This window comes from Rhizophagus irregularis, chromosome 16, assembly GCF_026210795.1.
Source record: "Rhizophagus irregularis chromosome 16, complete sequence".
Classification (NCBI taxonomy): Eukaryota; Fungi; Glomeromycota; class Glomeromycetes; order Glomerales; family Glomeraceae; genus Rhizophagus; species Rhizophagus irregularis.
The window spans coordinates 1,624,317-1,650,810 of record NC_089444.1 but is presented as its reverse complement, the minus strand read 5'-3'; the positions used below and the strand labels follow the sequence as shown (position 1 = coordinate 1,650,810).

Sequence of the window (26,494 nt, the reverse complement as noted above, 5' to 3'; positions counted from 1 at the left end):
TTCCAAGAACCATGATTGGCTTCCAAAGATGTACAGCACTTTATTTCACGATTTAAAAAATTGTAATCAGATTGGTACACATTTAATTATGTTTGAAGTACGCAAATATTTTAAAACGTTTTAATTATTTGATTTGCTAAATAAAGAAAAACAAAAGTTTCAAAAAGAAAGGATCATCCTTCAACTTCTCTCTGCTATTAATTTCTTACAAAAGTTGCTTAATGCCGGCCCTAACCACTCCCTAACCTGACATTTCTAAATTTGTACTCTTTACAACTTCTAGTCAAGCTAAAACAAATTTAATCATAAAGTTATACTTACCAAATTCCTTTGGGCATTATTCTCAGTGAATATAGAAAGTGAAATTTATAGAAAATTGAAAAGTGAATAATTTAATGAATTATCTTTTGCAGAAAACGAATGCCCGATTTAAAATTTTTAAAGATTGTGAAGATTTGTCTATTAAAAAAGAAACAAAGATTTCTTTGAAGATATGAGTTTCGTATTTATCACCTGATATATGAGAAGCAGCTCGGTGCATTGGATTAAAATAGGATTAATAAGAATTCTAAATAGCAAAATTCGTTTACTTTAAATATTTATATCATAGGCATACAAGTAAATAAGTACAAATTGTAATATTTGTTTATTTATATATTAAAATTCTATACCTTTAATATTACAACCATTAGTTGGTGTGAAATATAATTTTGAAATTAGTATCCAAACACAAAAATAAGGAAAGAAACAAATAGATAAAAATTAATATTAAGAAAAAAAATTCAAAACACAAAAGAGAAAAAATTATATTATTTTTCTCCGTTAAAATGAAATTAATAGTGAAAATTTATAAACCCGCGTAATGTGTAATTTTAGTTCAATGTTTACCGAAAATATATATTAGATTAGACTATGAAGCATTTTGGAATGAATGATGAGATTTTATTATGTCATTTATTGCTCTAATGCTATGCTTTATATATATAATTAAATTAACTGTATGCACGAGGATGAGGACGGAGAATATTTATAAAATTTATTCTGCCAACAATTAAGGAGGAGTGAAGATAAGGTTTTAAGAATTAATTGTAAAGTAACCTAAGAACTTAGCTAAGATCCACTTCTGTGTATCTTTCCGTATATCCTCCCATAGAACTTGATCGTTTATTATTTTTATTTGCTTTATTAGAGGCACGATTCATATCCACACAATGACGGGGGAAAACACCTTTTATTCCACCACGTGTTTCGTTAATACCCTGTACCCATCCATCGTCATATTCAACCAATATTGTGACTGTGTCTCCTGGTTGTATATCCAATTCATCAGCCAAAGTTGGTGAATATGTTGCAATGACTTTATATGAGCCTAATGGTTTGGCTTCCTCTTCCAATACCTCATATGCGGAATTTTGTTGTTCCCAGGCTTTAGCTGAGCTGGACACGATACTTTTTGTCATTTCATTGTTTTTCCTTCGCTGACTAAAGGCAAACAGACCTCCCACCAAAACGAATACTCCACCAACAGCAGCAAGACCACCAATGGCTGATGATGAAAGAGGACCAGTATTAACTGTTGGAGTACTACCAGCTTGGGCTTGAGCTGCAGCTTGGTCTGGGTCATCTTTGTCATCTTTGGGTAATGTATTATCTGTCGTATCTTTAAAATTAAAGGAACGAGATGATAAATAATTTGGCTTATTGAAAAAAAACCCCATTTTTTTTTTTTACAAACTCTTACCGTCAGCTTCTTTGCTATCGTTTTTTTGTGGTGATTTAGCTGGAATTTTTGGAGTACTTGGATCTTTTGGAGGTTGATTTTTTGGATCTTTTGGAGGAGTTTGATCTTTAGGATTTGGACCTTTGGTATTTGGATCTTTAGGAGGATTTAGATCTTTAGGAGGATTTAGATCTTTAGGAGGATTTGGATCTTTAGCTTTTGGAAGATCTTGTTCCTTAGCTTTTGGAGGATCTTGATTTTTTGGGTCTTTTGGGTCTTTTGGAGCTGGATTTTTAACATCTTTTGGATCATCTTTTGGATCTGGACCTTTGATATCTTTAGGAACTGGTTCGGCTCTTTCCTGAAGGCCTCTGTATACAAAACGACCAGCACCATACCGACGTACTACCTGACCACCATGTAATAAACCATGTGACTTACTATCTACCCCAATCGCCTCTACACGGTGATATGATTCTGAAAGAAGGGACGTAGAAACAAATATGAATGCTAAAAGTGGTATGATACGCATCTTTATGTATTATGGACAAAAAACCTTTCTATAAAATGATAAATATAAGAATTGTTGAATAATTACAATATGTAAATAGAAATATTTAAAACGGATAAGTAGACAAAAACAAAACAATATAATATATGTGTAAATAATAGTCAATTATGACAATTCGTATTGTTTATAAAATGTAATAGACCTTTTAAGAAATATGAAACAAATAAATCCTTTTCTAATCGTTCAAACTTACCCTTTATATACACTGGTTAAACTCTATGTTTTAAAAATAGTTTTACTCTAAAAGAAAAAAAGAAAAAAAGAAATAAATTGGATTGGCATTAAGCCTTAAAGGGGAGAATGAAAGAGAGTGTTAATGGAATAAAGGAAAGAAGCTTTGCTGTTGGTTAGCGCAGCTTTATTAGTGGCGATTGCACACTTTGTTTTTAGGGGGAGGGGAAAGAAAATTATTTTACTCAAGGATTTGTTTCCGAGTCCTTTGCATTTATTGATCATATTATAATTGGTAGGACACTAGTTTATTTTTGGTTGTGCTTATATTAGTGCAGCGGAAACACGAGTTAATTGGATTAATGTTCTGCACATTGAACAACAAAATTAGAAAAATTTATCCTCATTTTGCAGGGAACCCAAGGATTTCATGATTACGCAAAATAAATTATAATTTAATTTGTGATAGAATATCAAACGTAATTTTACTTTTGTCCTAAGTGAAAAATGTAAATAGGAAAGGACATAAATTACACGCATGGATGACACAAAACAAATTTAAATATTTAAAAGTAACTAAATATGTGCAATGACAAATTCGTAAAAGAAGGAAGAAAGGGTAAAAAAAACTATCATTTTAATATGGGCGTTTTTAATTATGTAACTTTATTAGGAGAACTAAAAACACTATTCCTTTATAAGGAAAATAAATTTTTTACCAACAAGTTAAAAAAATCGGGCACTATTTATAAAAATACAATTAACAATTTTAAAGTGATATGGCTTATGTAGTCGTACATTCTATTCTATACAAGGACAATGCCAAATTATTTTTAATCCCTCTTTCTATTGTAAAAGTAATAAGTGTTTTATAAAAAAATAGTGATAAAAAAGGAATCGTTTTTGACGTTTTGAAAAGTTTTTCAGAGTTTGACAATAACCTCTAATTTTATATTTACTAACTAAATTTTATATACTATTCATTGTAAAATTACCAAATTAGATTAATAGAAAATAGTATAATATTTATCTGTTATTTATTCGTTTATTCGTTACATAATTATATATAAGTTATTTTTAAATTTTCACGTTATCAGTTTTCTTACCAGCCACACAATTTTGTTACTTAATTTCAGCCGAATGTGATGCAAAAATATAATTTTGGCCATAATTAAAGGAAAACATATCATCATGCGATGATTGCGTGATTTTTTCTACAATCAAATTGTCTAGTATTCTAATATGTCAGTTACTTTGTTTACAATGAACGCTATTACCCGAGGTGCATGACTCTCATGACTTTCGCATTCAGTTTTTTTTTTAATGACATGTGACATAACAAGTGAATCAAGTGACCCAACAAAAAAGCACGATTAACAAAATATTAAAAATCACGTTGCCAATTTTTAACGTGAGAAAATCTGTATTTAATAGTGGCTTAAATTTTTTCATTCATTAGTTGTTAACAACCTTCCTTAGTTTTTAAGTAGAGAGAAACAAGTTTAAGAAAATTTTTTTATCCTTATTTTTAACTTTATTATAATGTCGTTAATATCAAAGTTGCCCCTTCGACGATTGTCGACCAATTTTCAATACGCTGGTCGTAATATTTTTCATCGCCCAGTAGTAATGTTATATTCGTCCTCATCCTCATCCTCGTCTTCGTCTTCGTCTTCGTCTTCGAGTACGAAGAAAAACAATACCACTCCTACTACACCACAGAAACAAGAATTACCTTTTGTTTATGTCAATCATATCCATCCAAAAGAGCTATTTCAAAGCACGTTCTTTGCAGAGCATAGACCATTGTTAAGCTTTGGTAGTGAGCAAATGCAACAAAATGAAAAAAACAAACAAGCTTTGGAAGAAGAAGGTAAATCAGCATAATTTATTATTAATAAATTCGCGAATTCATCGTGTTTACTTTCTGATCTACTTTTTTTATTGTCATTTTATTTATGTCAAAATTTTTTTTTTTTTTTTTACTTTTATTATTTTTTATCAGATTACGAAGAAGAAAATTCCGGATCAAGCGTTAACACACCGACACCGTTTAACCCTATTTCATTTTATTTAAATTTATACCCATTTCATTCCAATCAATCAACAATTTCAATGTCTTCTGATACAGATTTAAAATCTATAGTTAATTGGTTGTCTGAAATAGAATTTAAGGCAAAAAAGGAACAATTAGAGGAAGAATTATCAAATAAACAAAAATCAACAATTAAAGAATCATTAGAAGTAGATAGTGTAAAACAACAAGGACAATCAATAAATTCCGAAGCAGAAAATGAAGAAATACGTTTATCAAATATTCTTCAAAAGCGAAAATTGAAAATGAAAAAACATAAACTCAAGAAATTAAGAAAGAGAAATAGAGCATTAAGAAAGAGACTTGGAAAGATTTAATTAAAATATGTATAAACATTTTATTTTTTTTTTCTCTTGTTAATAATATAGAAATTTTATTTTAATTTTAATATTTTTGTTATTGTTTATATTCAATTGATTAGTTAAAAACTAATATTTGTTATTTGTTGTAATTATAACTATTAAAGCAATCAAAAAAGATCTTTTTGATTATTAATAAAAACTTCTTAATATCACGTGATTATACATTAACCAGGTTTATACAATTTGTGATTGAATTGTCTATAACTAGTTAACTAATTAAACTTTTTTGAGTATGAAACGTAAGAATTGATTGAATAAATTAATCAACCTTAAAAGGATGATATTTTAATGAATACTCATTTTAATGAATACTCTGTATGACGTATTGTTTTAAAAAGATTCAATGAACTCGGCTCGGGTCATTTGCATAAATCAATGATCATCACAAACAAGAGAGGAAACTGATGAAAGTGTCGCGTTTCTTTACAATAAAAGTGAATTGTTGTGGGCGTAACATATTACATATACAGTAAAATAAATAGTATTTTATATTACTATAAGTTTACATGTTTAGTAAACAATTTATTTTCCCGCCCATTTTTTATATTAAAGGATAATGATCAATGGCTCATTCATTATTTTCCAAAAATGTTTTATTTTCTCTAAATAAAACATAAACAAATGATTTTCCCTTATAACCGTTAAAATATGGATATTTTGTCATAACCATATGAACACATCATGTAATCAAGAGGATGATTGAAGATATAAAGCAAACAAAACCAATATGTCGCACAAAAATTTAATCAGCGATCAAAAAAACTATGTCAATCAAATTTCCCACAATTGATACTACTGAATCACGTGTTAAAATGAAAATTTTATTTCATTTATGATCTTGTGACTTTCATAACCTAGTTAGGTGTTTTATCTTAAGGGTTAATAAATAAATTTTTGTTTGATGCGAGCTACTGTAAAATGTTAACATAATGAAAATTTCAAATCTTTATTCATTGTTATATTTTTCTATCTAGAATTATAAATTATTATTATTACCATTATCATCATTATCACTCTGATTTTGTGGAAATCTCCAAATTCCACTTTTTCCACCAGTTTTTTCCATAACTTTCAAATCTCCAATTATCATTCCCTTTCCCACAGATTTACACATATCAAAAATTGTCAACGCTGTTACACTAACGGCTGTAAGAGCCTCCATTTCAACACCTGTCTTACCTTCACATTCAACTTTTGAAATGATTTTTACAGAATAATTATCTTTCTCATCTAACTCTAAATCTACACTAACATGTGATAACAAAATAGGATGGCATAATGGTATAATATTTCCTGTTTGTTTTGCTGCCATTATACCAGCAATTTGTGCTGTAGTCAGAACATCTCCTTTTTTCATTGTATTGGTACGAACAAGTTCAAATGCTTGTCGCCCAATATGAACTTTTCCAAATGCTGTTGCTGTACGATAAGTTGAATGTTTTGTTGAAATATTAACCATTGAAGCACGTCCACTATCAGGATCAATATGAGTGAAAGAAGGTGAATCATGTTTTGATTTAGAATTTAAATCGATATTATTGAATAAAGATAATTGCGAATTTTGTGGAATAGGTTTAGTAGAATATGATGAACGAAGGGAAAGGAGTGATTGGTTTATAATATTTTGATGATAAAAAGAAGGGAGAAAGTTGCGGAAGGAACGTGGAAAATGTGATTTAGAATGATTAAATAATGACATGTTGTTGGATACAACCTTATTATATAAAAAGGTATTCTTCGCTGATGAAGCTAACGTCATGTAATTATTATTATTATCTATTAATAAATCTAAAATAATTTAAAACAAGAAAAAAAGGACAACAAACTGTTTATTATTCGGTATATAAATTATTCAATAAATGAAATAAAAAAAAAGAATAATAATAAAATAAAATAAAATAAAAATAATGAAAGACGCGTTAAAAATACTAACCTGTATGTATTTTGTTAAACTAAATTGAAATTTATATTTATCCACCAATAAGAATCATTGGCCGATTTTTTGTTCCAGCCAATTCAAACATACCTGCATGTTGCTTCCTTTTATTTTTAACAGCTGCACCTATAATATCTAACAATTGATGGTCGGGAACATTTTCGCGCAATAAATCACGTAAATTGACTTCAGCATTGCCAAATAGACAGACTTTTAAATTACCATCGGCGGTAATTCTAAGTCTATTGCATGTTCCACAAAAATGATCAGACATTGAAGTTATAAAACCAAATTGTCCAGTAAAACCTGGTATGTAATACGTCTATAAACAATAATTGGATTTTATTAGCAATTTGGTCTAATGAAGTAGAAAAAAAAAATGCATTACATACCTTTGAAGTATTATGTAAATCATCCGATAACTTTCGAACGTCATTATATCTTGTTCTAATATCATTTAACAATTCCCTATACGAAACAAGCTTATTTTTATTCCATTTATTTCCTTATAAAAAATAAAATAAAATTGCTGTAAATATCATGCATGTGACTCAAAAGAGAACAAACAAATTTAAATTTTTTTACCATCAAAAGGCATATATTCGATAAATCTCACTTCAATAGGTTTATTACGTGTCAATTCGATAAAATCCGGCACTTCTTGATCATTCACACCACGCATTACTACACAATTGATTTTTAAAGGACGAAGTCCTAATGCAATTCCTTGTTCAATCGTCTCCAACACTTTCTCGAGACCTAAATCGAATTCGAGCGGATTAAATACTTTCTCATAAAAAATTATAACAAATATAAAATTCGTGTACCTTTACGTCTTGAGATCAATTCGAATTTATACGGGTTCAAAGTATCGAGGCTTATATTCAGTAAATTCAGTCCATTTTCAACTAATTTTGGTAATTTGCGTTTCAACGCAATACCATTTGATGTCATAGCAATAGTTTGTAGGCCTTGTGGTTTCAATTTACTTAATTCGCCTGTAAAATATGAAATTAAATATCAGCATCAAATTTCTCAAATCGATTGATTTTTTCTGTTCTTGCGATGAAAAGTTAAAATCTAAATACCAATTAATTCAACAATATCCTTTCTTATAGTTGGTTCACCTCCAGTTAACCTAATCTTATTGACACCTTGAGAAACGAATAGTTGCGCAATTCTAATGATCTCCTCAGTTGATAATAACTTATGATAAGGAGTTAAGTCGATACCTTCGGCTGGCATACAATAAGTACCTATAACAATTGATGCTATTACTTTTAAATTCAAGCAATATAATTCATAAGTTTCGAACTTACACCTCAAATTACATCGTTCTGTTATCGATATGCGAAGATAAGTATGTTGTCGATCAAATCGATCTGTTAGGAAATTGCTAAAAGGTCTTTCTTTGTCGATTGTTGATATTTTTTCCTTAATTCAAATGATCAATTGAAGAATTAAACACAATCCAGATAATACTCAACAAATTTGATTATAAATACCTTTACGCGATGTTTAAGATCATGTCGTATATCAATTGTATCTATCGCTTGAACCTGTTTTGAGTTTGATGTTGATGAAATTCCCCTAATAATATATGGAATCACATTTTTAACATTTTTAAATGAAGCTCTAGTCAGAATGCTGCAACTCATCATAATTTATTAATGACAGAAAAGAATGGAAGTCTAGAAGGATGGATTTATATGTTATCAGCTTTATTTGGTAAGATAAGATTATCATCCACATTCTGCCGATCAAGATGATTATTGATTAGATAACGGGTAAGTTTACACGATTCATTTTTATCCCGATTGTAACTATCAAAAATTTAAATTTTATTAAAGCGCAACGATATACTATTAAATTAAAACTCTTTAAGATAATAAATATTCACTATGTCATATTCTGCATATTCTATCAACGTTACATTCTAATAATTTAATTATTTATTTCTTTTTGTTCTTTTTGGCACTATTATTTATTTTAACACTTTCCTTATTAGGCTTATTATGACCAGAAGTTTCTCTCTTTCTCTTAAGAAAAGTTTGCTTATTATTGCTTGCCAAATCAGCATCAATTTTTTTTTGTCCCCCTTTCTTGTTATCAAGTATATTCTTTTTTCCGGAACTAACACTTTTATCATCTTTCTTGTCCTTTTTTTCAGATTTCCCAGAATTACCAACAGATTTAACATTTGTTTTGTTGGTATCCTTTTCTGGTACATTCTTCTTTACTTTCTTGTTTCCGAAATTAGCAGCAGATTTTGAAGCTTCATTATTAACGCTTTTGCTAGAATCTACCTTTTTCTGTTCCATCGTTTTTTTTTTCTGCTCAGCAATAAAGCTTGATATCTTTTTATTCAAAAGATCATTCTTACCTTCTTCACTTATATCTGTAGTCATAATATTGGATGATTTATTTCGTTTATTTATAGTTGAATTTGCTTGGCTATTATTTGATTCTTCGTCCTTATTAATATAATTAACATTTGCTTTTTTAGGGTCTCCCGTAATATCTTCTTTTATAGCACCATTAGCTTTCCCTCTCACTTTTTTCATATTACTTTTCTTGGCTTTGACTGTAACTTCCGTATTAGCAAAACTACTGGATTCTTCTCTTTTGTAAACATCTCCCTTGTCTTTTTTGTTAGGACCGTTTTTCACCTATAAATTAAATTAAGCATTTTTGACTTTAGTTTGAATAGTAATGAAGTCCATTTTAAACAAATTTTAAGCTAAACCTAACTAGTGACAAATCACGAACCAAAAAATTTATGTATTAAAACCTAGGTTACCTGTGGATTCTTATTACTTTTAGGAACAGCATAGCCAAATATTACACCACCAGTTTCCTTTGAGATTTTCCTCTTTTTAACCGGCTTTTCCTCCTCTTTTTTCTTATTTGTATTGTCCTCTTCATCTTCATCCGTACTATCGTCATTTTTCTTATTTTCATCATCTTTCTCATCTTCCTCATCTTCATCCGTACTATCATCATTTTCCATCTTATTTTCATTATCTTTCTCATCCTCCTTGTCTTCATCCATATTATCATCATCTTTGTCATTTTTCATCTTATTTTCATTATTCTTCTCATCATCTTCTTCACTATTGTAATCCTCATCATCCTCGTCCATTTCATCTTCATTTTCACCTTCATTCTCACTCTCTCCACCACTAATTTTAGTTTCAGAAGTTTTTATTTTTATATCTTTAGGAATTTCAATAGGTAAATCTGGCAAACGATTATATATAGGTAAACTAGTAGATTCTGGCGTCTTTATATATAAAGATTGAATATTCTTCCATTTTCTTGGTATTTTATCTATAATTACTGGTATGGCCATTTCTAAATTTTCTAAAAGTTGGTCTGATGTCATCTCTGTTGTGCCTATTTTAATGGATCTACCGTTGTAATTGAACGATTAATAGGAGTATTTTTAATAAAAATGTAAATTTAAAAAGATATGTTGACTTACAAACATACTCCTGAACTATAGTGCATATAGGTACAATGACAGGCTTTGAGAATTTCTTTTTTGAAATTTGTTTCCTTACTTATGTTCACTGGGACTGGCTGTCTATCATAAAATAAAAATTATTATCTCTTAAGATGGAGTTAAAAAAAAAATTATAATAATATTTACTTTTTCTTTCCGAAGAAATATTTCCCCAACATTTTTGGAAGAAGGGGTAAAACGCGTTCATCCGCCAAGAATAAGTCATACGAATCACATAATTTTCTTTTGGCTTCATATGGTATATATTTTTTACGAAGTTTAGATACTCCAATTACCTTAAACAATAATGTAATGAAATATGAGATAAATTTATCCTAACAAAAACTAAATGGATATGATTCATTGAGATTACCTTTTGAATACGTTTAACTTTATGGTTTGTAACCCACTCTTTATATATTCTTTGCGGATCTTTGGTAATTAAACAAATTTCTGTTGAAGGTCCGTATAAAGGATGTTTTAACGGACTAATTAGGCAGAAATGAACACAAAATTTTTAATATTAACTATTGGAAGTATTTAATCATTTAATTACTATTAATTGATAATTACATGCTCACGGGTTTAAGTTTGGGTTTATTAGAAAATTTGAATGTTGTTACAGTAAGCCAAATAGTTACTGGTTGATCAGCTAATAACAGATCATTATTTACTTTCTTTGGCTGAGCTACTTCATGTTTTAATAATGCGTTGATAGCTTTTTCGACCTAAACATATATTATATAAAAAAAAAAATTTTTTTTTAAAATGCAAGTTATTGCATTAAATCTTAAAGAAATAAAACCGATACAAGTGAAATACCCATTTAAAATCTATCGTAGGATTCTTATTCTCAACTATAATCGAATTGTCTGTATCTGAGTCCATTATTAATTGCTCGAAGAAAAAAATTTTTTTTTGATAACGGCAGATAACTAACAGATAACATGCTGTATCCTATTGGTCAGTTGAAATTGAACTGATGAAATCATCCTATTGGTCAATTCTAAGATTTAAAATTTTCGTAATTCGCAAACATTTTTTTTTCGTTTAAAAGTACAATGTCTCGGCCGGAACATAAAGCTCCTCCAGAAATTGTAACTTTTCCTTCATTTCATTTTTATATTTTAGCTAATTTAAATTAAATTCCGATTGACTCATTATTATCTATAATAGTTTTATAATGAAGAAGAAGCAAGAAAATATACAACAAAGTAGGAAACCCTAATTTCAAATTTAATTCAAATTACACAGTTTACTTGTAATTTCTATTTAAATTCTATTCAATTCATGATTCATCCTTTTTACAGTTCGAGAATACAAAGTGTTCAAGCCGAAATGGTAACTCTAATTTTTTTCCCCGAGCATGAATTGGATTAATATGTTAATTGTTTATTAATTTTTATAGTCATTACGTGCTCTTGAACTTTTGAATTTACCAGATGAAACATGTTTTTTACTTGATATAGGCTGTGGATCAGGACTAAGTGGAGAAATTTTAGACGATGAGGGTCATATATGGATTGGATTGGATATTTCTCCTTCTATGTTACGTAAGTATAAAGGATTTAATCTATAATATTTATAGTATTTATTTACTATTGACCCATGATTTGTTGCTTAGAAGTTGCATTGGATAGAGAAGTTGAAGGTGATTTATTCTTACAGGATATTGGCCAAGGAATGAATTTTCGACCGGGCACATTTGACGGTGCGATAAGGTAAATATACTTCTTAGATGGTGTTCGATCTTAACATTTTGATCATTAACCCTTTTTTTGATAAAAGTATATCTGTTTTACAATGGCTTTGTAACGCAGATCAACAATCACATAATCCAAAATCTCGATTAACCCGTTTTTTCTCAACGTTATATGCGTCATTAAAACGCGGAGCTCGTGCAGTATTTCAATTATATCCTGAAAACGATGATCAATGTGAATTAATAATGAATGTGGCAATGCGATGCGGGTTTGAAGGTGGTTTAGTGGTAGACTATCCTAATAGTAAGAAAGCAAAAAAATATTATCTATGTTTATTTGCTGGACAAATTCCTGGTGGACAAAAACAACAAATACCACAAGCTTTAGGCGAAGAAAAGGAAGAACACGATGTAATATATTCAAATCAAAGGTTTGTAAATAAATTTATTTTATTTGAAATTTATAATTAATCCTCAATGATGATCTAATCAAAAATGTATATTAATACATCTTTAAGAATTCGTGAACGACAAAAGGGAAAACAACGTAAATCGGTCAAAAATAGGGATTGGGTTTTGCATAAAAAAGAAGTTGCTCGTACGCGTGGGAAAAAAGATGTACCGTTTGATTCTAAATACACAGGAAGAAAGAGAAGACCTAAATTTTAGAAATAATTTTTTCTTCAAATTTTGGATAACAGTCCATATTTAACTATTTTATGAAAGATATAAATTCGTCTGATCTTTCACGACAGTCATTTTGTTTTTGAATCACAGGATTTAATATCATTCTTCATTATTTGAATCCGAATCTGAAGATTCGTTTTTTGACTCTATATTCTTATTATTATCATTTGTTTCAATTTGTTTGTCTTTGTTAATCTCTTCAGTTTTTGTCCTTTTAGTATTTTGCCTTTTCTTTTGTTTCTTCTTTTGTCGTTTTTCTCTCCTTTTTGCTGTTCTCTTTTCTTCTTGTGTTTTAATTTCCGCCGTCTTTGCTTCAAACTCTCGTTTTTCTTCCTCCTAAATGAATCAAATGTTTGAGTGAATCGGAATGAATCAAAATTGTTGTAAGAATATGAGATGTTAAACCTTCTTTGTTTCTTCCTCCATGACCTTCAGTCTTGTATATTCTCTACGTCGATGAGCTCTATAAACGTGAAATTCGCCGCTACCCGCACCAGCACTAGATCCTGAAAAAGATCCAATTTAATAAATTAAATTTGATTAAAAATGATTGTTATAACATTACCTTGTACATTTCTAACAATATCTTTTGGAGGTTTTAATTTTGGCTTATCTACCATTTCAGGAATATTAACAGGTTTATCCACCCTTTTTAACAATTTTTCTAATTGTTGACGTTGAATTTCTGCTGGTGTCAGGTTATATTTATGGGTTCTCTTTTTAATTCCTTCCTCATTTTCAAATTGATCCGAATCACTAGAAGCATTGTCAGTTTTCTGTACAGGATTTTCCGTTGACATACTAAATCAATTTCCCTTTCGTAGATCGGCATGTCAAAAATTTTAAGGACAAATTACGTAATGTAAGTTTATGGAAAATGGATTGTCGATCGGCCCATGATCATGAAATGATCTTGCGTAAGTCGTTTTTTGCTACTTCGACAAGTCAAAAGCTTTCCTAAAATTTTTAAGATTTTTAAAATTTTTACGCGATGCCTTTAAAAGCTGGCGAAGTTAATCTCGGGGTAAGCCTTTTCAAATATGGTTCAAATAGGATTCAAAGTTCTCTATTCAATTTCTCAATTAAGAATTGCAACTTAAAAACTTAAAATTCTCATTTCGTATTCAATATTAATTATGTTTGACTCATATATCACTTGTGGTTCAATAATCATTAAAATGATAATTTAATCTATTTTTATTTATACGAATTAGACTACGGTTATGGCAGTTAAATTTGGTGATGGGGTAATTATCGGAGCAGATAGTCGTACAACAACTGGAGCTTACATTGCCAATCGAGTAACAGACAAATTAACACCAGTTCATGATAAAATTTTCTGTTGTCGTTCCGGTAGCGCAGCCGATACACAGGCGATCGCTGATATTGTCCGTTATTACTTAGAGATGTTCGCGTAAGTATAATTGTATTTAAGAGTTAAAGATAAATTTATTTATGATTTAAAAGAATACTAATTAATAAATATAATTAAAGGATAAAAGATGGAGAGGACCCAACAGTACAATCCGCTTCAGCTTTGTTTCAAGAATTATGCTATCAGAATAAAGATAATTTGACTGCTGGTATTATTGTTGCAGGATGGGACAAATATGAAGGAGGTTCCGTATATATTATTCCTCTAGGAGGGTCTTTGCATAAACAACCATTTGCAATTGGAGGAAGTGGTTCTACATATATCTATGGTTATTGTGATACTGCTTACAAAGAAGGAATGACTCGAGAAGAAGCTATAGAATTTGTCAGAACTGGTAATTTCTAATTTCTTAGAATATATATATATATATATATAATATACATATTTTTAATAATTTAACCAACCCTTTTCAACATATTCTTTATGTAGCTATTGCACTGGCGATTTCAAGAGATGGTTCTTCGGGTGGATGTATCCGATTAGCTGTAATCACTCAACAGGGTGTTGAAAGGATATTTACTCCTGGTGATAAATTACCTAGTAAGTTACAAGAGTTAATTAAAGGAAATATAATTATAATTATTATAAATATTAATTATCCATTATTTACTTGTAGAATTTTGGCAAGATGAATTAAAATTATAAACAATAAATAACTTGTTGGCAAGATAAATTTTTTTTAGTTTTGAATGAGAATTAATAAAATATTTAAAATTGAATGTACCATTTTTCTCTTTTTTTTCATCATTATTATTTATTTTAATTTCCTGGTTATCAAATTGATGATTCCATCTTTATAGTATGAGAATTTGAAGAGAGACAAAATTATGCAGATCATGTGATATAAAAGATATATAGTTTGTATTGATTATCATCAAAATTGTCATACGATCAAGTGATCAAGTCCTTATTATAAATTATATTTTTTCTCGTAGATTTTTTTTAATATACTTCTTACTTTTTTCAATATATTTACTTCTTTCACAAAAAAAATGGAAATAAGTAAGTGATTTGGAAATTTTACATTATATGTTGTATATTTGTATCTTGTTATTTATGCCAGTCATGTTCTGTCATATCATTTGTAACTTGAATGAGTTTCTATAATCGAAGGTCTGCAAATTTTGGAGGAGAAATCAGCTATGTATCTTTCTTCATAAATAGTTCATATAAACAAAAATATAATGATTAAAGAGCAACATTATTTTGATAATGAACAGCTAAAAAATTTTGAGGCAGTTATTGAAGAAAAGGACATTGAAATCAAAAAAGTTGACCAGAATAGTAGACATCAAAAAGTGTATGCGAGCATGCAATAAAATGAAGCTTATGATTTCCGCTAACAAAGAAAGATATTGAAGAGAAGAAATAACAAATAAGAGATTTAAAGAAAAATGCTAAAAAGGCGAAAGAAAATGGTCAATTTCATGAATTCTTCAATATAATATTTGACGATAATACTAATAATGATCTTGATCTTGAAAGTAAGATCAAAAAACTTAAACGGGCAATTAAGCATATACAAAATTGTTTTAAAAAATAAATTTCAACATGGTGAACTGGAGACTCTTCTAAATGAACAAAAGAAAGTTTTGAGATTAGAAAATCAATTGTGCTTTTTGCAAAGTTAAGAATAAACCTGTCTTTTTCCTTTATGAGTTGCTCAATAATTTTTTTAACTTTACACAATTACATTATGGTGGTTTTAAATTGTATGAACTTGCTGTTTATAGTACTGATGGTTGAAAGCATTTGGCAACTAACATCAAAAAATTAATTATTATATAACTTCATAACTTTATACACTATAAATGTAATTTACAGTTATAATTAAAGCCAAATAAAATTAAGTAAAAGGTGTTATATTTTAATTGCAGTAATTAGGTATAATAATTACAAATTTAAAAATTACAAGTCATTTACTATTAATTTTTATAAAATTGCAATTTTCTAAAATAAAATTATGTGTATTACTTAATTTATTATAAAAATAATTTATTATAAAAAATTAATTAAAAAAATATAACATATTCTCCAACCATACTAATTATCAACAACTTCAACAACTAACGGTTGTGTATCAAAATACATTATTCTTGAATTAACATCCTCACAGTGATATAAGAATTTAAAATCTCCTCTTGAAAAGAAACATATTGGTAATGTATATGTTACTGAAGATTTTGGTTCAATCTATTTAAATTAAAATTGATTAATAAATAAAATATTTTATGTAATTATTTGATAAAAATTTTAAACATACTTTTGGTAAAGGAGTTTGTAATAATCCATTCCAAACCATTCTTTTAGATAAATCCCATTCCATTATACCGTCACTATAACTTTGTACAGGCTGAATTCGTATACATAACTTACTTGGTTTCTCTATTAATAATATAAAAAAAAGCAAGTTAATAAAAATTCTCCTCAACATCTATATTTCCAAAATATATATACCTTGATGATTATATATAATAAATTTCATCTTAACAAATTCATTAACGGGACATTTAAATTGATTACAAGATAGTTTGGTTACTTTAGATCCATCTTCAATATCAATACCAAATGATATTTCATTAATTTTCAATACATTTAACATTGATTTATTTAACCTCAATGATCTAATGTCAACCACTCCTTTTTGATTTGTTAATTGCTATTAAAAATAATTTGATTAGTTAAAAATAATAATATTATTAAAAAATTTTTAAACAAATACTTGATAAAATAAGTAAAAGGATACAGATTCCCATATTGCTTTTATTTTCTGTAATAATTTTTCTCTATACCAAAATAATGCCAAAGCTAATCTTTCTTGTTCTACAGTTCCTTTGGGTCCTTTGGAAACAACAAATTGTTTTTCTGATAGTGAAGGAATTGGCTGCGTATATTCCTTTTCCGAAAGCGAAATTCTTTTAATCGGTAATATGATTCTAAATTTAATATCATTATTATATTTAGAGAAATATTGGTTAAATTGAAAATAAAATTTATTAACAACAATATATATATTACCGTGCAGTTGAAGTAGGTTGAATAGTTGTAGTAATGGATAAAGGGTCAATTTCTTCTCCTAATAAAATAAATAATTTTAAAAAAGGTCTACAATAAAATTCAGAAAATTTTTTCTGAATCCTTACCTTCATCAGCTTCAATAGTAACATCAAATCCAACATGCCAAACATTTCTTATATCAAATGTTAATAAACAATAATCATTTTCCATTTTCTCCATGAAATCTTCCTTTGTACCTTTATTGTTCCATTTCATAACTTTAAGTAAATCCTCAATTAACTTGTTATTATCAGAACAACTATTAACTACTCCATCGTTTTCTCCTTCACATAACGGTTTAAAATTAAGTATATCCATTGAAATTGTTTCTAAATTTTGATGAATTGTTAATAATACTGGATAATGTACTTGTCTTGTATAAAATGGTTCATCATCTGATGTATTTGGTCGATTAAGATATCCATAATCTATTTGTATAGTTCCGTTTACACTTTAAGAAAAAAAATTTAAAAACAATTTAGTCACTTATAATATAATTAAAACCAAGATTAATGCCTGATTAACTTACCATCCTCTTTTTCCAAATACATTGATATTAACAATCCACTCACTTCCTGGTAAAATTTTGACATTATCTTTCTGGTTCCAAGAAAATACAGACTGTCTAAGTGCATATAATTCCATTTCATATGCCTCTTCTGCTGGCATATCTGATGAATTTAATAATGCTTGTGTATTGGCAATAGTTGAGTCACTAAACGATAAGCTTAAGAAATCAACTGGAATTTTACCAACATTTTCAAGTTTTATTGTCATTTCAGCTCTAAAACGTGGTATAAATTATTATTATTAATTTGTTATAAAGATAAACTAAATTAGAAAAATCATCATATATACTCACTGTTCTCCCTCAAAAAGCATTATTGCACCATGCATCAATGAAGTGGATTTAATTTTTATTAAGGGTTGTTCAGAAATGACAGAAACTTTTAAAAACCCTGGAACAAAAGTTTTTTTAGTAGGTGATTGTGAATTCTCATGATCATTAGGTTGAGCATTATCTAAAAAATAAAATAAGATGGATAAATTTCAATAAATTTTATGCACTAATAATATAAATTGTAAGGCATATATTAAAACAAACCTTTTTGATTGTTAGTTGTGTGACTTAAATTATCTAGCACGGCCAAGCCACTATGAAAAAAATAGAATGAATTAAATAATTAAATTATAAAATATTTAATGGCAATGGTCTAACCCATACCATTTCTTTATTCTTTTACTGTATTCTTCTTCTTTCTCTTTCCTTTTAATCTCTTCATCACTTGGTGGTAAATATACACAAAATTCTTGTTCTAAACAACCATGAACTTTTATTTTACATCCTCTGACAATCAACTCTCCGGGTTCAGTTGGAGTCCCAAGAAGCCTTAATGTTATAGATGTATTAGCTAATATGGTGATTGACATTGTATTAGGTGTAAAAGCTACGCCATCGGTGCTAGATTAATAAATAAAGAATTTTAGAAGTGTATATCTATTTTTCATTGTATAATATTAAAGAGAAATGCTTACCTTATTGATATACTTTGAATATCCAAATCAAACGCAAAAGGATTTGCTAAAGTAACCAAAAAATATGAAGTTTCATTCGCTACTAAATGTATCTACAATAAATACATTTATTTATTTAATGAAAGTATACATAAATCATAAAAATAATGATATAGCTTCAATATTCATACCTGAGTATTATCTGCTTTCTTTTTATTGAAAGACTGATAAATAAAAGGACTAACACCTTCTTTCTTTTCTTCGTTCTTTAAGGACAACTTCTTACCAGCATGTGGATAAGGTATTCTTCTTGAGGTAGGACTAATTTTATTTATAAATAATTTTTAATTATTTTAGTTATGTAAATGAAAATTCATCTTCTTTATTACATACCGACATACTTGAATTCCTTTGACGACATTCAAACCCCAGTATTTAAATTCCATATCCAACCCTTGTTTTTTACCTGCACTAACAATACGTGGAATTGATGCAGATAAACGAATTTGTTCGTCTCTGTGTAAATACATGAATAGTTTACGCAAGAGCCTTGTTGTATATTTTACCATAGAGGGATAATCTTTTTAAACAATAATTTATTAGATAAATTCTGTAAATTAGAATTTGGGAGAAATTTGATATTACATACCTGGAAGAGAATCAGAAATTGTTAAGGCATCCTTTAACACATCAATTTGAATATCAGGCCATCCAAAAGTAAGTGGCCGTGCATCCTCAGCCATCACAGAATAATCCGTTTGGTCGACATCATCTAGATTTAAGTAACATTGATTAACGTAAAATTCTCACCTCCGTTTAATGTAATTTTAAATATGTTTACCTCCTATTCCATAAGTCTCCGTAACTTTTTTCAAGCAAGTTAATAAACCACTTTCGCTTCCAGTTGGTGGTTTATTAGTTTGTGGTGATGAATTACGCGGTTTAGCAATAAGTGGTAAAATTAACAAAGCTGTTTGTCGAAGGAAAAATGCATGTTTTCGACGAAAGTTAATGATTGAAAAGATGGTAGATAAAGTAGTTGTTATATGAATCTAAAAATATATTCAAGTTAATTATATGACTTAAAAATATTAAAAAAAGTATTTATTTAATAATACCTGTTCAGTAATACTCATATCTTCTACATAAGATCCGTATCCCTTCATTGCCCATTGAGTTACTTCAATTTTTGAAACTCCGCATACGGAGCTTAATCCCCATTTTTCATTTAATCCTTTTTCAGGAGTTCCCCCATGAACAATTAATTTTAGCGCATCATCACCCCATCCACCCGCTACCCAAATACATGCTAACAATTTTGCAACTTTCAAACAAGCTTCGGTATAAATTAAGGGAGGAACTTGATCATTTGAAGAACTCGAAGTTTTGGCATATAATGTAAGAACTTGGACATATTTTTCAGTTGTTTCTACCCAGAGAACTTTGGGTGATTCTGGAGATGAAGGTGGTTGATCAGTTGCAGTTGGTGAAGCAAGAGGTTGAGATTGAATGATAGGAGGCTATTATAAAAAATAATCATAAAGTAAATAAATAATTGGTCAATAGTAAGCGTGATAGTTTAAATTTCTCACCCCAATTTCTGCATGAAGATAGGCTGCGAGAAGTAATACAACACATAATCCTTCTAAAGCTGATCCATGCCATAAATAATCGCTATTCGCTTTTGTGGCTTCAATAGCCAGCATATAACTAAAAAGATATTAAATTAAAACATATTATATAATAAGAATATCAACAGGTTACCTTTACTTACTTTTGTAAAGCATTCGGTAATATTCCAGCCATTAGATATAAATCTGCAATTAATTTAAGAATTCGTCCGGGAGCTCTCTTTTTCAATCTCATGTCAGTTGGAACATTAGCAGCTTGGGCAGCAATATTAACTAAAGTTGATGATGAAAATGATCTACTATGATAACTTTCTTTAGGTGCAACGCCTGCTGCAGCACCACCAACACCAGCAGTGGTCATAGCTTGAACAGGAGGTGTAAGTGAAAATGCTTGAGATGACTTTAACTCAGGGGAAGAAAATGATTGGAGGGGTGCAGAATAACGTCCATTTGATTGCTGATTGTTAGATCCATTTTGAAGTTGAGGAGAATTTGGTGTTGGTATTTTTGGTGAATAAATAATTTGTCTTTTTTCAATATCGGTTGCCTAAATTATTTATAAAAAATTTATTAAATGACAGTAATATCTAATAGATACAATATGTAAATCAAAAGACATACTAAGTTGCCAAATTCAGTAAGAATATTATTTGCAAAATCTGAAATCATTGTGCTCATATAAAAATTCATTTCTCCAACATTTGGAATCATAATCAATCCTTTGGTATCATCAGGTTGATCTTCTGAGGGATCAAATGCAAAACACCGGTGGGCAACAGCAGTGCGATACTTAATAAAAAAATTATTTAAATAATATATCACAATAATGGTAAACTACTTCAAATTATAATCTTACATTTTTAATTATTTCACTAAACTTATTGTACCCTTCCTTCAAATCTGACCATTCACAACAATCCATTATACCAATAACCTATAGATACCAGAAATAAATTAATGCAAACATCAATTAAAAAATTATATGGACTATAAATTTATATGATACATACCCCAAAAATCCTACGATGCATCTGGAATTCTTCAAGATATGCATGCTCCGGTTCGTAAGAAGTTACAAAGTTAAAATGTAACTGACCTTCATGAAAGAGCTGTGAACTGAACATGGCTGCTTATATTTGATTTGGCACAATATACATCAATGAAATATTACAATTTTGTATCTGAACAAGAATTGTTTCCTATGCTCTTAATCCATTTTTCCTTTTTAATTCGATCTCACATCAATAATGAAACTCTTTTCTAGTATCTTCTTAAATGTTTATCATTATAAAATTTCGATAAATCGAACAAAAATTATTACTTACATTGAACACCTCGCATATCTGGAGTAACGTCTCCAAGTCTCACAACATTAAAATTTTTTACCAATTGAACATGTCTGTGAAAGGTTGGAGCTTTAATTGGATGTACTGGGACAAGCAAGACTCTGATGCGAGCAGGAGCAGTGAAAAGAAGAGGATCCATTTCGAAGCTTTTCCTTCGAAATAAAATTTAAACTTTGTTTTAAATACTTTGCCAAATTTGGATACTTTCATTTGTCACCGGTTAAAATTTTTTCGATTTTATCACATACAAAGTCACTAATTTTTTGAATACCATTATGATTATATCAGTATAGCAGTTTGACGATTAACAATAGATAATAAAGCATTGATGATCCAAAAATTAATAGTTTCACGTTGAAACTCGTGTCACATACTTACTTCAGGAAATAGGACAATTATTTGTTATACAACTTTGATTAAAAAAATATATAGAGGTTATAATTATATAAGAATGGAAATTAACAATTGTTCGCTACTGAAAAACTACGATTTCCTTTTATTTTTTATTTTTATTTTTTTTTTCGTGCAAATATACTTAAACACCACCGCGTAGACCGCGGATGGTTATTATGTCGTCATTTTTCTGGGGACTTATCGCTGCTTTAGCGGGTAATTCAATTATCGGCTTAGGCAATTGTCTACAAAAGTATGCACTAACGCGTGGTGCGGCGCTATCTACATCACGTCTTAGGCAAGATCAAGAAGATCAAGATACAAACAACTCTGATACCAAATTTTTATTATCAAATCGTTCTCAGCCACTTCTACCAACTGCTTCACCCACTGCTCCTGGATCTTATTCAAGGTTCAAAGATCGAACATGGTTTATGGGAATTTCTTTAGTTTATCTAGGCGAGCTATGCGGAAATTGGGTTGCTCTTTCTCTTATGCCCGCGTCGGTTGTTACTCCTCTTGGAATTCTGGGAGTGGTTGTGAATGCTATACTTGCAAAGTTTTTGTTAGATGAACTAATCAGCTTTCGTCAAATCAAAGGTTATATATGGATTCTTTCTGGTGTACTTACAACGATTCTATTTTCTGCAACAACTTCGGAAAGTAATATTGAAAACCGTTTAACAACGACCTCAAAATTGTTCGCATATATGGCTCGATTACATGTAATTCTGTGGCTGTTTTCAATACTTGTGATTCAATGTATCTTAATTGTAATGGTACGCGCCAGAAAGGGAAATTCATCCTTGGTTCTCTATGTAATCATGACTGCAGGGTTTGGATCACTGACTGTAGTAGCATCTAAATTTTTAGCACTTCTACTAAAAGTCTGGGTGTTTGCTCCTTTTAAACCAAAATTGGGTGATGAAACTAGCTCAATACTTGCTTTGATATTTTCTCTTTTAGTAATAATAATTATACTCATTATTGGTATAATAGGCCAAGAAACTTGTAAACAGTTAGCATTAAATAAGTATCGAGTCACGCAGTTTCAACCAATGTTCTATGCATCACATGTAACGTTTGTAGCTTTAAGTGGTATGATTGTATTTGAAGAAGTTGGAGCATGGTGGTCTGTTGTTGGTTTTTGCCTTGGGATCATAGCAATTGTTAGGGGTGCATTGCTCTTGTTGCATTCCAATGTTGAAGAGAAAATTGTAAAACAAATTAAGAAAGCTAAGGAAAAAAGTCTCGATTGACTATATGGTAGAGCCAATAAAAAAGTTCACGACAATGATGTAAACAGTTGTACTGATGAAGAAATAATAATGCCCATCGAAACAGATTCTTTGTTCCCAGAAACTCGACAAAATTCTACTGGAGATATTAATTCAAGACATTACGGTGCTATCACGTGAAATTAATTCTACAATTATTTTTTAGGGCAACTGAACAAAAAAAAGATTACTTGAGTACCAAGCTATAGTAGCAAAACTAGAATAGACTTAATATTTATAAAAATTTTAATTTAAATAATTGTTTAAATAATTAAGTGTAAAGAATAATATAATCAAAATTATTTATTATTATTATTATTATTTTGTTTTTTTTTTGCAAATGATTTTTTCTATAATATATAAAAGTGAATCAAATAAAATTGTAATTTCAATAATCTATTTATGGGATTTTTTGCTGCTATCTTACTAACGTTTTCGTCTTGTAATAAATTATTAAATCATAATAGAAGAAATTGATTTAAGAACGATGAATCTTTTTTTCACTTTTATTGCTTATTTCTTGTGCTTTACGTTTATTTCTGTGCTCCGTTAGTTCACCTCGATTTTGTATAGATGGTTTGGAGTTCTGCTGGATTGCATTTTCCTGAATCTTTTGCTGTTTTGGTAATTGATCAGGCGGTGTAGGTCTAGGAAGCTTACGAAAGTAAGAATGAAGTAATGCCTATAATAAAAATACACTTATACGTATATAATAATTATATTTATGAAACAGAACTATATAAAGCCTTACAGACCTCTCGTGTATTAATTCTTTTATTGGGATCATAAGTTAACATTTTTTCCAGTAAATCTATTGCATCAGATCCTGCAGCCTTGAAATGAACTTGTAACGGAGTTCTAGAGTATTTTTGAAATTTCATATCCCGAGCCAATTCAGAAAAACCCTATGAGAAAAATTTTAAGGAATTAAATATGCCTAAACAAAAGTTTTCATTTAAGACGCGTAATTATAAAATACCGGCCAATCCTCCTCGGTAGGAGTTCCCAAAGCTTTAAAAATAAGTTCGAGCTGTGCAAGATCACTTTCCCCAGCAAGATAAGGTGTTCTAAGTAACAATTCAGCAAATATACAACCAACTGACCAAATATCTACCGCATAACCGTACTGAGACGGCATAAAAAACAATTCAGGAGCTCGATACCATCTTTTTAAATGAAGAAATTTATTTACCATTTTAAAAATTGTCTTAATAACGAGAAAATTAAAATGCGTGCAATACCGTGTAACCACTTGAGGGGACATGTTTTTAGCGTGAGGATCTCCGTAATCACGAGCTAGGCCAAAATCCGCAATTTTTAGTTGACCATCCTTCCCCACCAACAAGTTATTGGGTTTCATATCCTACAAATTATTTATTTTAATTCTCGTGTGATTTTAATAGGTTAAGAGAACAACCGAGAAAAATTTTAGTTACACGATGTAGGATCCAATTCCTGTGACAATGATCCAATCCTCGTAATGTCATTAGCATCCAGCTTTTAATGTCGGGAGCCTGAAAAAGGATGCTCTTGTCTTTTATTATCATTTCTAAATCGGAATCCAAATATTCCAACACAAGTTTCAGATTTGATTTATGAGAATAAATATCAATTAACTATAAAAAGAATTTGCAGTAAAGATTCAGCCAAGTCATCTTTGCATAGTAAGATTAAATTTTTAACTCACCTCAATTACATTAGGGTGTCGTAACTCACGTAAGCACTTAACTTCCCTTACAGCAGATAATTCGATGCCCTGTGAACCAATTTCAGTTTGTACGAGTTTTATCTTTTTGATGGCAACGGTTCGTCCAGTTGCGCGTTCAGTGCCTATATACTGAATATATAAGCATACGAGAAATTTTTCATAGTTCAGTTATAAACTTCCATACCTCTATATACTTTTGCGTATGTTCCTTCACCAATTTTCTTTTCTTTAAGATATTTGTTTTCAATTTGGAGTTCTTCCTCCTCTGGTGCTTGAAATGAAGACATTTATTGAATCGTTTAAACAAAACTTTGATTAAAGACGCCGCGTTCTTTAATTACTATTATACATTAAGTACATTATGTATATGCGGGTAAAGTGATACAGTCATACAGGTGACAGATCAAACACTAATCAGAGGATGGGCTGAAATAATATAAAACGCGTTATGCAAACTTATAACTAGCACCTTCTCTTATCTCCTGACTCTCTGATTTCGTATTCTCCTCTCTTTAAATTTATATAATCACTTATCCTATTTAGGTAGCCCTTAATGAATCAAAAACGATACATCTACATATATGAAATACATAAGTTTTTTTTTTAAAAAAAAGAGATCCTTTGTGTTAGTATTTCAGACTTTGCGGCAATATTTATTAATTTTAGAAGAGTCCTATAAGGAGAATCAAAAGTAATAGAAATGATATCGGATGTATTAATATTTGAAACATAAGCTTGAAAAGAATGAATATTAAGAGGTGGAATAATAAAAAGAAACCTATTAATGTTTAAAAGTTGTTCAAAGATCTTTATTGTTCATTTTGTGCTAGTATTGTATGTAAATAATGTTAAAAATAAAAGTTAAAACTCACATACATGTCTTAAAGTACCAACATTTTTTTTTTTTAAAGTAATCAATGGTTGAATTTAACATGACTTTTACTTAAAATATCCCATTGATCGCGTCTAACCCATTATCACACTTGTCCAACTATGTAGATCGCGTTTAAACTCCCGTGCCCTTTTTTTTTTATTAAGACTCGTGTACACAAAATCACATACTGAGAGTCGAGAGACACTTAAAATTCGGAATAAGGTAATTTGATCTTTAGAAGACGATGAGTTGCGACATTACTTGTTTCCTAAACATTCAATCAAATCGTTTATTAAAATGCTTGATTAGTTTAAAATTATAAATGAAGAGAGAATATATATGGTATGGAGCTATTACGAAACCAAATATATAAAGATCGTACTTGTAAATAACGCAATGAAACCTGATTATTAAAAAAGATGCTCAAATTGCAATTGCCAAACTAAAAGCAGTTTATATTTGAATTTTCAAAAAATAAAGTAATCATTTCATTTATACATTACGTACTA

The 26,494-nt window shown here is 29.4% G+C and overlaps 10 protein-coding genes across 12 annotated transcripts; 4 read left to right on the top strand and 6 right to left on the bottom strand.

Moving 5' to 3' along the window:
* Positions 1–615: 615 nt before the first annotated feature.
* On the bottom strand, positions 616–2,874 carry OCT59_008128 (uncharacterized protein). The gene is made up of 3 exons (XM_025319181.2): positions 2,485–2,874; positions 1,742–2,280; positions 616–1,660 (listed from the first exon to the last, which is right to left on the bottom strand). Exons 2-3 carry the CDS (start codon positions 2,250–2,252, stop codon positions 1,107–1,109), a joined length of 1,065 nt encoding a protein of 354 aa, XP_025174346.2. The 5' UTR covers positions 2,253–2,280; positions 2,485–2,874; the 3' UTR covers positions 616–1,106.
* A 1,045-nt stretch (positions 2,875–3,919) lies between these two features.
* Positions 3,920–5,085, top strand: OCT59_008127 (mitochondrial 37S ribosomal protein mS38). Its single transcript, XM_025319182.2, has 2 exons — positions 3,920–4,335; positions 4,468–5,085. Exons 1-2 carry the CDS (start codon positions 4,005–4,007, stop codon positions 4,872–4,874), a joined length of 738 nt encoding a protein of 245 aa, XP_025174347.1. The 5' UTR covers positions 3,920–4,004; the 3' UTR covers positions 4,875–5,085.
* Positions 5,086–5,895: 810 nt separating this feature from the next.
* On the bottom strand, positions 5,896–8,516 carry OCT59_008126 (uncharacterized protein; the record flags this gene model as incomplete). The annotated part of the gene is made up of 10 exons (XM_066142246.1): positions 5,896–6,707; positions 6,853–6,871; positions 6,946–6,981; positions 7,067–7,177; positions 7,248–7,360; positions 7,441–7,614; positions 7,683–7,853; positions 7,944–8,111; positions 8,175–8,289; positions 8,361–8,516. The coding sequence occupies 10 exons, from the start codon at positions 8,514–8,516 to the stop codon at positions 5,896–5,898; spliced, it is 1,875 nt and encodes a 624-aa protein (XP_065999145.1).
* A 155-nt stretch (positions 8,517–8,671) lies between these two features.
* OCT59_008125 (uncharacterized protein) lies at positions 8,672–11,260 on the bottom strand. Its single transcript, XM_025319183.2, has 7 exons — positions 11,183–11,260; positions 10,934–11,088; positions 10,734–10,848; positions 10,508–10,656; positions 10,340–10,441; positions 9,656–10,265; positions 8,672–9,524 (listed from the first exon to the last, which is right to left on the bottom strand). The coding sequence occupies exons 1-7, from the start codon at positions 11,246–11,248 to the stop codon at positions 8,808–8,810; spliced, it is 1,914 nt and encodes a 637-aa protein (XP_025174349.1). The 5' UTR covers positions 11,249–11,260; the 3' UTR covers positions 8,672–8,807.
* Positions 11,261–11,421: 161 nt separating this feature from the next.
* OCT59_008124 (uncharacterized protein) lies at positions 11,422–12,898 on the top strand (the record flags this gene model as incomplete). The annotated part of the gene is made up of 7 exons (XM_025319184.2): positions 11,422–11,457; positions 11,537–11,574; positions 11,671–11,701; positions 11,769–11,913; positions 11,985–12,081; positions 12,149–12,493; positions 12,581–12,898. The coding sequence occupies 7 exons, from the start codon at positions 11,422–11,424 to the stop codon at positions 12,729–12,731; spliced, it is 843 nt and encodes a 280-aa protein (XP_025174350.2). The 3' UTR covers positions 12,732–12,898.
* On the bottom strand, positions 12,496–13,565 carry OCT59_008123 (uncharacterized protein). Its single transcript, XM_025319185.2, has 3 exons — positions 13,315–13,565; positions 13,155–13,255; positions 12,496–13,085 (listed from the first exon to the last, which is right to left on the bottom strand). Exons 1-3 carry the CDS (start codon positions 13,547–13,549, stop codon positions 12,849–12,851), a joined length of 573 nt encoding a protein of 190 aa, XP_025174351.1. The 5' UTR covers positions 13,550–13,565; the 3' UTR covers positions 12,496–12,848.
* An 87-nt stretch (positions 13,566–13,652) lies between these two features.
* OCT59_008122 (Proteasome subunit beta type-6) lies at positions 13,653–15,056 on the top strand. The gene is made up of 5 exons (XM_025319186.2): positions 13,653–13,773; positions 13,964–14,163; positions 14,244–14,518; positions 14,614–14,724; positions 14,801–15,056. Exons 1-5 carry the CDS (start codon positions 13,741–13,743, stop codon positions 14,827–14,829), a joined length of 648 nt encoding a protein of 215 aa, XP_025174352.1. The 5' UTR covers positions 13,653–13,740; the 3' UTR covers positions 14,830–15,056.
* A 1,062-nt stretch (positions 15,057–16,118) lies between these two features.
* On the bottom strand, positions 16,119–21,872 carry OCT59_008121 (uncharacterized protein; the record flags this gene model as incomplete). Its single annotated transcript, XM_066142244.1, has 22 exons — positions 16,119–16,377; positions 16,448–16,569; positions 16,642–16,843; positions 16,931–17,120; positions 17,203–17,260; positions 17,328–17,692; positions 17,771–18,025; positions 18,104–18,263; positions 18,347–18,396; positions 18,467–18,703; positions 18,778–18,869; positions 18,948–19,077; positions 19,150–19,336; positions 19,406–19,528; positions 19,598–19,808; positions 19,875–20,276; positions 20,349–20,466; positions 20,531–20,934; positions 21,009–21,176; positions 21,244–21,321; positions 21,398–21,516; positions 21,713–21,872. 22 exons carry the CDS (start codon positions 21,870–21,872, stop codon positions 16,228–16,230), a joined length of 3,981 nt encoding a protein of 1,326 aa, XP_065999144.1. The 3' UTR covers positions 16,119–16,227.
* A 375-nt stretch (positions 21,873–22,247) lies between these two features.
* On the top strand, positions 22,248–23,847 carry OCT59_008120 (uncharacterized protein). Its single transcript, XM_025319187.2, has one exon. The coding sequence runs from the start codon at positions 22,294–22,296 to the stop codon at positions 23,383–23,385; it is 1,092 nt and encodes a 363-aa protein (XP_025174354.1). The 5' UTR covers positions 22,248–22,293; the 3' UTR covers positions 23,386–23,847.
* Positions 23,678–25,444, bottom strand: OCT59_008119 (uncharacterized protein). 3 transcript variants are annotated; one of them, XM_025319188.2, is made up of 7 exons: positions 25,296–25,444; positions 25,091–25,233; positions 24,840–25,019; positions 24,645–24,766; positions 24,383–24,569; positions 24,159–24,308; positions 23,678–24,085 (listed from the first exon to the last, which is right to left on the bottom strand). In XM_025319188.2, exons 1-7 carry the CDS (start codon positions 25,396–25,398, stop codon positions 23,882–23,884), a joined length of 1,089 nt encoding a protein of 362 aa, XP_025174355.1. In that variant the 5' UTR covers positions 25,399–25,444; the 3' UTR covers positions 23,678–23,881. The 3 variants fall into 3 exon arrangements, with proteins under 3 accessions (XP_025174355.1, XP_065999142.1, XP_065999143.1); XM_066142242.1 differs by having other exon boundaries at positions 23,678–24,050; XM_066142243.1 differs by having other exon boundaries at positions 23,678–24,308.
* Between the last annotated feature and the right edge of the window lie 1,050 nt (positions 25,445–26,494).

Excerpts from the sequence above, each read along its gene's own strand:
- OCT59_008128 (XM_025319181.2), bottom strand. The coding sequence starts at position 2,252 with ATGCGTATCATACCACTTTTAGCATTCATATTTGTTTCTACGTCCCTT. Across the intron at positions 1,661-1,741 it reads CGATAGCAAAGAAGCTGACG|ATACGACAGATAATACATTA; the intron begins GTAAGAGTTTGT and ends TTAATTTTAAAG.
- OCT59_008127 (XM_025319182.2), top strand. The coding sequence starts at position 4,005 with ATGTCGTTAATATCAAAGTTGCCCCTTCGACGATTGTCGACCAATTTT. Across the intron at positions 4,336-4,467 it reads ACAAGCTTTGGAAGAAGAAG|ATTACGAAGAAGAAAATTCC; the intron begins GTAAATCAGCAT and ends ATTTTTTATCAG.
- OCT59_008125 (XM_025319183.2), bottom strand. The coding sequence starts at position 11,248 with ATGGACTCAGATACAGACAATTCGATTATAGTTGAGAATAAGAATCCT. Across the intron at positions 10,442-10,507 it reads TATTTCTTCGGAAAGAAAAA|ACAGCCAGTCCCAGTGAACA; the intron begins GTAAATATTATT and ends ATTTTATGATAG. Across the intron at positions 9,525-9,655 it reads AAAGTAATAAGAATCCACAG|GTGAAAAACGGTCCTAACAA; the intron begins GTAACCTAGGTT and ends TTTAATTTATAG.
- OCT59_008123 (XM_025319185.2), bottom strand. The coding sequence starts at position 13,549 with ATGTCAACGGAAAATCCTGTACAGAAAACTGACAATGCTTCTAGTGAT. Across the intron at positions 13,256-13,314 it reads TATTGTTAGAAATGTACAAG|GATCTAGTGCTGGTGCGGGT; the intron begins GTAATGTTATAA and ends GATCTTTTTCAG. Across the intron at positions 13,086-13,154 it reads TGGAGGAAGAAACAAAGAAG|GAGGAAGAAAAACGAGAGTT; the intron begins GTTTAACATCTC and ends TGATTCATTTAG.
- OCT59_008122 (XM_025319186.2), top strand. The coding sequence starts at position 13,741 with ATGCCTTTAAAAGCTGGCGAAGTTAATCTCGGG. Across the intron at positions 14,164-14,243 it reads TATTACTTAGAGATGTTCGC|GATAAAAGATGGAGAGGACC; the intron begins GTAAGTATAATT and ends ATATAATTAAAG. Across the intron at positions 14,519-14,613 it reads TATAGAATTTGTCAGAACTG|CTATTGCACTGGCGATTTCA; the intron begins GTAATTTCTAAT and ends TTCTTTATGTAG.
- OCT59_008120 (XM_025319187.2), top strand. The coding sequence starts at position 22,294 with ATGGTTATTATGTCGTCATTTTTCTGGGGACTTATCGCTGCTTTAGCG.
- OCT59_008119 (XM_025319188.2), bottom strand. The coding sequence starts at position 25,398 with ATGTCTTCATTTCAAGCACCAGAGGAGGAAGAACTCCAAATTGAAAAC. Across the intron at positions 25,020-25,090 it reads GACACCCTAATGTAATTGAG|TTAATTGATATTTATTCTCA; the intron begins GTGAGTTAAAAA and ends TTCTTTTTATAG. Across the intron at positions 24,570-24,644 it reads TCCCCTCAAGTGGTTACACG|ATGGTATCGAGCTCCTGAAT; the intron begins GTATTGCACGCA and ends TCATTTAAAAAG.